This window comes from Suricata suricatta, chromosome X (assembly GCF_006229205.1).
Source record: "Suricata suricatta isolate VVHF042 chromosome X, meerkat_22Aug2017_6uvM2_HiC, whole genome shotgun sequence".
In the NCBI taxonomy this organism is placed as follows: Eukaryota; Metazoa; Chordata; class Mammalia; order Carnivora; family Herpestidae; genus Suricata; species Suricata suricatta.
Genome location: NC_043717.1, coordinates 73,178,170 through 73,187,997, shown reverse-complemented (window position 1 = coordinate 73,187,997; position 9,828 = coordinate 73,178,170). Strand labels below are relative to the sequence as shown.

At 45.0% G+C, this 9,828-nt stretch overlaps 2 protein-coding genes across 3 annotated transcripts in view; one reads left to right on the top strand and one right to left on the bottom strand.

Annotated features, from left to right (window-relative positions):
* LOC115284321 (NACHT, LRR and PYD domains-containing protein 3) overlaps positions 1-9,820 on the bottom strand; it is a 22,651-nt gene extending 12,831 nt beyond the window's left edge. For both annotated transcript variants that reach the window (XM_029931016.1, XM_029931017.1), the window contains exons 1-2: positions 8,197-9,820; positions 5,934-6,023 (exon numbers count right to left, since the gene is read on the bottom strand). In XM_029931016.1, the coding sequence (XP_029786876.1) occupies positions 5,934-6,023; positions 8,197-9,686 (1,580 nt within the window). In that variant the 5' untranslated portion in view covers positions 9,687-9,820. The remainder of the gene's footprint in view (positions 1-5,933; positions 6,024-8,196) is intronic.
* Positions 737-2,585, top strand: TEX13B (testis expressed 13B). The gene is made up of 3 exons (XM_029931018.1): positions 737-766; positions 1,289-1,776; positions 1,877-2,585. The coding sequence occupies exons 2-3, from the start codon at positions 1,321-1,323 to the stop codon at positions 2,567-2,569; spliced, it is 1,149 nt and encodes a 382-aa protein (XP_029786878.1). The 5' UTR covers positions 737-766; positions 1,289-1,320; the 3' UTR covers positions 2,570-2,585.
* Positions 9,821-9,828: the final 8 nt, after the last annotated feature.

The following is a 9,828-nucleotide window of genomic DNA, read 5'->3' as shown; positions in this document are numbered from 1 at the left end:
AATAGACCCCTAGATAGAAACTAAGATTCATTTACAGCAGAAGGTCATATAGTAAAGTAAGTGGCAAAGTAGGACTAAACCTTAAGTTTGTCTGGTTTATCCAGAAAGCTTCAAATTCAGTGGAGATTTAAAGTGAGATGGTCAGATCCCTCTAATGCCAAGAGGCAGGAGACAGACCAGATATCAGAGGGCTGCAGTCTGGGCAAGAAATAGAGTAAGGGTAGCTGACCTAGGATGGTGGGGGCAGTGAAGTTGGACAGATTCAAGACATGGTTTGGCAGTGAAATGGCCAAGATTTATGATCACTTAGGGTCACTACAATATTCAGTGCTGGGCCAATGGGCAATGAAGCTGTTCCCTAGCTCCATCCTCTTCCTCCAAGTCATTCTGGAGGCCACAGGGGGATTGGGGGCTGCCTCTTGTTTCAGAACATTCTATCTCTAGGAGGGAAGGGCCCCCTTGTATGGGACAGACCATTATGGCAGTGAGTGGAACTTCCTATATTTGATTACAAGTACTTCATGTTCTCCATTCTAAGTCTTTTCTGACCACTCCTGGTGTTTCCCACTTTCAAGGACTTTCAACAACATAGCAGGTCCTCTTACTTACTGTAGTTGGAAAGGAACCTTCCTCTCTCATTCCCTCCCACCCCCACTATCACTGGAAGTTGGAACAGTCCCAGAGTAAAAGACTCTAGGGTTGGGCCCAAGACTTCCTTTTACCAGAGTCCTTGGAGGAAAAGGTATCCTGTCTTTGGGCTTATTAGGTAGGTGTGGTTAGCCTGCATCTCATCTGGCCCCCACTGGAAGTGTACTAGGATGGGGCAAACCAGTCAGGAGACCTTTCAGAGGGTCTGAGGAAAGAGGGGCAGGGCAGCCAGATGGTTGGAAACACCAGGTGGGGGAGGGGATGAGAGGGCAGGACAGGAGAGGGGAGGATGAGGGGACAGGACAGGGGAAGTTGAGGTCGGGTGGTGGGAGGGGAGAGCGGAGGTGGTGAGGGGGTGGGACAGGGGAGGGGTTGGGACAAGGGGCAGGACTGGAGGGGGGGATAAGGGGGCGGGACAGGGGAGGGGGGTAGGAGTGAGAAGGTGGGAGGAGTGAGGGGGGTGTTGGAAACGGAGGGGGTGGGTGAGAACAGGGGAAGCAAGGGAGGGATGAGGGGATAGGGAAGGAGGAGGGGGTGGTGGGATGTGGAGGTGTGACGGGAGGGGTGGCGAGGTGGGGTGGGAAGGAGGGGAAGGGGGACAAGGGGGGCTACAGGACAACTGGTTTATTCATTTCTGCAGGGCCAGCCAAACCCCTAAGGCACTCAGTCATCATGGCCTTGAATCCTGATGACCCCAATAGTGGGTTCCAACATGGCAAGGTGGTAACCTTCATCAATGAGAAGATAGCTGGGCACATGAAAGGCCCCGAGTTCTACCTCGAGAATACATCCCTGCCCTGGGAGGAGGTAGAAGACAAACTCAGGGCCATCCTGGAGGACAGCACAGTGTCCAGTGAGGCCAAAGAGGCCTGTGCCTGGAGCAGCCTGGCCCTAGGTGTGCGCTTTGCCTGTAGGCAGGGCCAGTTACACAGGCACAGGGTGCACTGGCTGCATGACTTCGCCAAACTGCATAAGTCCACTGCACAGACCTTGGCCTCAGACCTAAAGAAATTCACTACACATCAGGAGATGGAACGCAAAGAGGCAGCCTTCCGGCTGCGACTGGCCCAGGCTAACCTGGCAGAGGTGCAGAGGGAACGGGACTTTCTGAAGTGGAAGCTCCTCCAGGTCTTAAAGATTAACTTTATTGATCCCTGCCCCATCTCCCTTCCCCATCCCTTCACTGTCCCCAGAATGGGTCTCAACCCTACCCACTTCTCTCCAACAGCTGCAGTCTCCGCAGAAGCATGTCCAGGTCTCAGAGCAGGCAGGCCTGGCCACTAGGACAGAAGTAGCAGGTGAGGTACAGGAGGTGGGAGCTGCTGGTATTTCTACTACTTCTGCTGGCACCACAGGAAGAGAAAGAAGAAGACAGAAGAATGCAGAAGGGACAGAAGCTGCAAAGGAGTTAGTTGGAGGCCTCATGCACCTGCTTGGAGCTGTGGAGCAGAAAAATTACACCACCAGTGGGCAGAAGGAGGGAGATCTTAAGTCAGTGGACACAGCCATGTTTTATTTTTCTGGGACCATCAAGCCTAGGGCCACAGTCACACCATCACACCTTCCTGTCCAGCTCCCTGCCTCATTCACATACTCCTATGCCTGCCCCTTTTCCCCCTTCCCACCTGCACCCACACCAATTCCACCAGCAACACCATTCACCGTAGGAGCTCCGGTTCAGACATCTCCCCATTGGAGGCCCTCTGAGGTTAGTGTGAGGTCTAATGTGGAGTCCCAGGGAAAAGACCCTCAAGAACACCAAAGAGACAGGAGAGACTCTGATCCCTATCAGCACAGAAGACCTCCCATACTTCGCAGACCCGGGGATTGGGACTGCCCTTGGTGTAAAGCTGTGAATTTTTCACGGAGGGAAATTTGCTTCCGCTGTGGGAGGGGAATCTGGCTACAAAGCCCTCAGTAAATCCAGAAATGTCAAACAGAACAAAAAACTATACCAGTGCGAAATCGATTTTTGAAAGGGATGGGGGAAAGGTGAGGGAGGGGACTGGGTGGAGTGGGGGAGGGGATACGTGGGATAATGGGGGTAAGGGAGTGGGAGGGAGGTGGGGTGGGAAGTGGAGGTGTAGATGGATAGGGAGAGACATGCCTTGATGACCCCCCACTTTGTGTTCCAGAGCATTACCATTCCACATCCCAGAAGCACCATAGCTTTTGTTAGTATATGTCTTCCTCCTGATCCCTGGTATCTAGTAAACCTAAGCAGCCATGTGTACAACAACCCACCACTCTCCCCACCTAGGCTGCATATGATGGGAGGAATGGATATCTGACCTATCCTTAGCTAAACAGGTTCTCAGAGAGGCAGATTCCACAGTCAGGGTGGTGTTGGGCAAGGAAACAGTGGATCATTTGGAGTTGGGGCCAAGGCCAAGTCATGAATACTGAGGCCACAGCCAAGGCTTGGTCCTGGCTGTCAGAGAGCAGAACTGTGTGCTTTATAGAAACCAAGTGTCTTAGAGGATACCAGAATGAGGTCCCAGGGAGCAGACAAGGCACACAGAAGCACAGGAGTTGATCCTGCAACCCAAGAGATGGAGACAGTGGTGGTCTGACCATCTTTCCACTTTCTGCAGTTGTGCTGCATGAAAATCCAATCTACACAGATCCCCTTTTCTTTAAGTTAAGTTGAGTGGGTTTCTGTTCTGGGCAAGCAGATTATTTCCAAGTCATAAATTGGCACCAGAAGAGTAGTCACAAACCACAGATCATCCAAGAAAAATGTCGACACTGGCTGGGGAGGAGTATCAGAGAGTTATAGGTAGTGAGGATTCCTGTATCCCAAGAGTCTCCAGGAATGAACTGGACAGGAAGCTTATTTGTGTTCTGATCAAGTTATATCATGAGAAACCACCAAAACAGGCCTGTGGTTAACCCTGGGCTTACAACACAGCAGAGATTTGCCACCCCTAAGGAAATTCCTCAGGACTGCATCCAGAGGACACCAGCACCAGATGCAGACAGGACTGCTATGATTGTATAGCCCCCGAACATGAGAATCCTCCCCAATCCCCAGTGGCAGAACCGGGGACAGGCAGATCTGAACAGGGAACCCCTACCACTTCCAAGGTGAGTCAGCAGATGATATTACCCAGAGGGTTTTCTGGTCTAGGCTATGGACCAAAGTGTGGTGCAATCCTGAGGGATTCTCTCCCCAAACACACCAACAGAATAATAGTAGGAGGAGGGGATTTGGTTACAAAGGCCTCAGTGAATTCATAAATAAAATAAAACATATCTCAATGAGAAGAGGAAGGGGGTGGACTGGGAAAAGAGGAGGGGAGAGGATAGTTTGTGTGTTTCCTTTTTCATAACTCTTAAGTGGTGCTGAGGGAGACTAAATGTATGGTTTAGCCCACAGGTAGGATGGTGAAGTGTCACACCTGGACCAGAGTAAGAAAACTAGAAGAGCCCTGGACATCACCCAGGGACTATATAGATCTAGAGCCTGAAGTTGTAATGGCCCCGGTTCATCCCTATAGCCACTGGATAGGACTCTAGGCTGTCTCCTATTGGGGCAGGTGTGGACAACCACCAGGATGGAGGACAAGATCCCTAACCTGCATTTTCAGAAATATCTTTGGTCTTGTTTAACATCCTTCTAGGGAAGGGTTTCCCAGCCTCAGCACTCCTGACACTTGAGATTGAATAATTCTTTGTTGCAGGTGGATTATCTAATACACTGCAGGATGTCTGGCAGAATCCCTGGCCTCTACCTATTAGAGGTCAGTAGCACCCACCCCACAAGTTGTGACAAGCAAAAATGTCTCCAAATATTGCCACACATCCACTGGAGGGTGAAACTGCCACTGGCTGAGAACCATAGAGGTAAAGAGGTCCTTAGGAGTAGTCATAACAGTGGGGAGAAAGTGGCAAGGAGAGCATTCTCAGCAGTGCCCAGGGTTGCAGGGGAGGCCCTAAAGTAGGAGTTGAAAAGTGTTCAAAGGATCTGGTATTATTTTGTCTTTGAACAGATCTGGCTGGGAAGGGGTAGAACCTACACTACAAGGACTGAGGAGTAAATGGGAATCGAGGAAGTGTAAGCAGGGGGGCTCTTCAAGAACTGGCAGTGAAGAGGAGTGGGGTACACGGCAGAGAGAGGGTTCCTTTGAATACGGGAGAAATTTGAACCATGGGGGAGGAGACAACTGAAGAAAGCTTGAGAACACAAAACACGTAGAAGAGAGACACTACAAAGTATACTGGGAGGCATGCCCATTGTACTATTCAATAAAAAAATAAAATATAACGGCCAGTTTTTTTGTGTGTATGAAACAAAACGCCTCAAAATTCTGTAACTGCATATGTATGCATATATATATATATATATATATATATATACACACATACATATATATGTTTATGTGTGCCTTATGTTATACGTTGATGGTTGAAAAGGCATAAACAAAATGGTCTGGAAAGATATTTAGCAAGCAAGGTGTTACCTAGGGAGGGTAAGGTCAGGGTTAGGGCAAGGTATGCAGGAGTGGGGATGTTGGGGTATAAGGTGGGGTGGGGTATGGGACAGTAGGGTGGAGGGCTTTTATATCTTTATATACTTCTGTGTTATGTAAGGTGAAATAATTAAATGCTTAGAAAAATACAAAAAATAAAAAGAAGTGAATTTACTTGCTTGGGGAGGTTTGGAAAGGCCACCTCTTCCTCTGGGACAGGGGGAAGGAAGCAGAACATACACTGATCTGTATGGTGAGGGGTTTGGAAACAAGGGGGCTCATGCCTATGTGCTCAAGATGCAGACTGACAAGCACATAAGATACCTGAGAGTGAGCATGGAATGTAAGTCAGGGCAGGGGTGGAGAGTTTCTGAGCAATGGCACTTTGGGGAATAACAGCAGGGGATGGAGGTGAAGCATGAAGGGAGAGAAAAAGATCACTGAGCTGCATGGAGTGGGATAGAACCCAACTGAAAGAAAACCAAGGAAGAGGACAGTCGGAATCTGGAAGAAGAGGGTAGGTCCAGGAAGGGCATGGCCTCAGATCTCTTAGATATATAAGACCTGACATCCACTTACTACAGCAAAAATAGCATATACAAAAGGGACAGAGGCTGGAGGGGCTGGCAGGCATCTGTGCCTAACTCTCTACTCCTAGGTTTATAGCATATGTTATCATTTGCTATTCTGCTATGGAGAAGCTGAGAACTAGTTATATTTTGTTTGCAGGTCCCATCAGCTGGAAGTACAATTTCTAGCAATCCAGTCTCTACCTTGCGAATACCTAAGTGTTTAAAGCAAAGTTCAACTTACTTCAGGTCTTTGATTTTACAGTGTGGATTACATAGTGCTTGGCAGAAGAAGTGTAGCCGAGACACTGGCATATTGTGCAGCTCAAAGGGCCTAAAAGAGATGGGAAACAAAAATAATTTAAATAATTTTAAAAAAATAGTTAAAAACAAAATTTTAAGTAAAAGGCTTATTATGGCTTCTGTTATGGTACTAGTATTCATTTACCTCTTCCAAAATCCTTAGGAAGTATTACCCCATTTTGCAGATAAGGAAAGTTAAGATATTTGCCTAAGGTCACATAGGTAGGAACAAAATGAAGTTCAGCACTCAGTTCTGTCTGACTTCAAAGCCCAAGCTGTGTTACTGTGTGCCAGGCACCAAGGTAAGCACTTTACATATACAAGTCATCTTATCTGGTCCTTAACCCAATGATGGATATTATAATCACCATTTTGCAAATGGTTCAGAGAAGTGAGTTGCCCAAGCTATCTACAATAAAACTATATTTTGGTTGTCAGTACTAATACAAAAATCAATGATTGAAAACTAGAAAAAAATCATATGGTAAATCTATGTTTAATTTTTGAGGAATACTCAAGAAAAACAAAAACACTAATTTGATAATATATATGCATCCCTATGGTTATTGCAGCATTATTTACAATCTTGCCTTTTGCAACAACACAGATGGACCTAAAAGGTATAATTCTAAGTGAAAGAAATTAATCCAAGAAAGACAAATACCACATGAATTCACTCATGTGGAATTTAAGAAACAAAACAAATGAACAAAGAAATAGGGACACAAAAAATAAACAGACTCTTAAATACAGAGAACAAGTTGGTGGTTGCCAGAGGGGAGGTGGGTGGAGAATTGGTGAAATAAATAAAGGGGGTTAAGAGTACGCTTATCTTGACAAGCACTAAGAAATGTCTAGAATCACTGAATCACTATATAGTACACCTGAAACTAATAGGCCACTGTATATTAATTATACTTGAACAACAAAATAAACCTAGAAAAGTTCAATAGTAAACTCTCAGTCAATATGCTTGTGAAAGGAATATTTTGGGGTGAATTTTGAAGAAAGTTTAAGCCCTTTGATAAAGGCAATAGGGCTGGGGTAGGGACTCCATTTAAGGCTGATTTTCTGGAAATCTAGAATGAACCAGAAGCCTTTTTGTTTCCATCAGTGTTTAAAAGTTGTCAATGTATTTGTGCATTATTTTAATTTATAATATACAGTTGGACTGAAGCAGTCATGAATTTATCAAAACATTGTAGCCAGGGTCCTTGGTAACTCCAAGTCCATGTAACCTCTCCTATTCCTTCCACTCTAGTCCCAAACACTTTTGCTGCACTTCCCTTCCCCTCCCCACCTCCCTCAGACACACCTACTCTGCATTGATTTCCACCTCTATGCTACTACTGCCCAGTGAGGAAATATAACTATCAGGGAAAAGACTCGGGTTAACACATTCCCTAAGTAGAGCCTTCTGCTCACTCTCTTCTTCTCAAAGTCCACTAACCCTCAGATGGTCGTACAACTAAAGGAGCGCCAAAGTCCATCTTAACCCAAGTACTGAGAACGGACTTATGACCAGTGGCATTTTCTAGATAACACAGGTCAATAAGTCAATAGAACTGTATTTTGCAGTATATAGAATCTGTATGAAATAAGTGATTTACCTGAGCCTCTCTGAACCCATTGTGAAGGTGGAAGCCTCGTGGAAAAAACACAGGCTTCACGGCAACATATGCAGGAGTGCAATTCTTCCCCTTACAAACCTGGGGCTCTCTGAGGCCTCAATGATGGAAGTATATGTAGAGGAGAGTGATGACCAATTCAATGTTAAGTTTACCACCTTTTCTAATAGTAGTCATTAACACCAAAATAGCAGAGCCCTCAAAGATAATCTTGATGACTTGCATGCTCGTAACATTTTATTATTATAAAGCACATTCACAAGGTAACAGTGAAGACTAATATATATACACACAAATATACACACACTTACAGGGGCTAGCACAGTGCCTAATACATAATAAATGCTCAGAAATGTTAACTCTACCTCACTGTCTACCTAGGCTAGTGTTCAATATGTGATAGATATTGAATAAATCCTTACTGGGTTGATTGACATAAAATATGGAAAGTGGAGATGATTCATTTTATTTATTGACAACCGAGAAACAATCATATGCTTGAATACTTGAAATAAACAAGAATACCCATTATTTCGTAAGGCCAAAACACTGGAGAAAAGACATTAATATACTCACTGATTAAGTGAAAAGACTGGTGTCATGAATGCAGAGGCTCGCTCTTCCTCCTCAAATCCAATTAGGTGCTGACACTTCAGAGACATTGACAGGTGACTGTGACTGCTTTTTACACAGAATGACATAGCCAGAATGTCCATTTTTGTGTAGGTAGGTTGAAGCAACATAATTGATTGTAAATCACCAATTATCTTTTCTGCATATTCTTCTTCCTGAATCTCATACAAACAGTGAAACAAGTCCATTGGCTCAATCTGTAACCTAGAATATTTATCCTTTATTTCTTTCTCAGTCCATTTCAATAACTCCTCTCGAAGTCCTGGGGAAACTTTTCTTCCAAAAGTAGTTTCCACAGCCTTTCCCTTTCCTTTATGTAAGAGGCCAAACAAGAACTGTATCGTTAATGATGAAAACCCTTTTCCATATTGGTGGAATATTTCTTGCCATGTTTTCTCCACTCGATCAAAAAACATCCATCTGCTGTCATTCTTCAGAGCATAGAACACAGCAGTTAAGAACTCTTGGAAACTGAAGTGAAGGAAAGTGTAGACATTGACACTTTCTTCAACTTTTTTCAAAAAGTGATTTAGAAAAGCACAATTGATATCATATAGCCCTAGCCCATGTCTCCTGAGGTCACGGACTTCAAATAGGACCTGATGGTTCTGCAGTCCCTCTGCAGCCAAAGAGCAAAGGCCCCACAGGCAACTTTGTCCCTTCCACACTGAGATGCCCGTAAGGGTCTTGAGGCACTTGGAAAAGTAGAACAGATACACATCAGTCATTGTCTGAAGTGATCCCATAAGACTCCTGTCACCATCTTTCTGTGACTGCAGGACACTGCAGATTATCCAGGAGATGATGGGAAGAGAGGACATAATGTCAAGGCTTTCATTTTGTTGCAGCTCATAAAAAACTTCCATTGCTGCATTGGCACCTGAAAACTGACTCAAGAAATATGCTCTCTTTTCAGCATCTGTAAACCAAATGATCTCTGCCTGGATAGGTTCTTTTAACAGAGAGTGGAGCTTCTTCATGGTTGCAGGCCGGGCAGTTATCAGCAGGGAGGATTCAGGGAACATTTTTTTCCTCACAAAACTACGTAAGAGGGTTTCTACTGGCTTCTGCTCCTGGGGGTTAGCACTAAGATCTTCTTCCAGGTTACCTACAGGGTGCTGAAGCTCAGGAAATCCATCAAGAATGAAAAGAAGCTTCTCTGGACACACAAGAATAACGTCCAGGATTGGTCCATCTATATTTTGAAAAGTGTTAGTGATCAGGTCAGCAGCACTAAGGTTAGCAATATGGCTTATTTCTCTGCAGTTAACATAGATGAGATAGTCAAACCTTCCTGGAGCAACCATTCCTGCTGCCCAGTCAAACATGAACTTGTGCACCACAGCTGTTTTCCCAATCCCAGCACATCCCTGAAGCACCACAGTTTGGGATGAGCTGCAGCCCTCTTCGTCAAGATCAAATACATGTCCCATATCAATGAAATTATCTTGTTGAGGAATCCCATACGATGTCTGTTCTGATATACCATGTTCTTTTACAAGAAGCAGCCGTGACTCTATATGTTTGCCATGGTGATAACATTTATGGACTCCTATGTTAAGATATTTTTCTTTC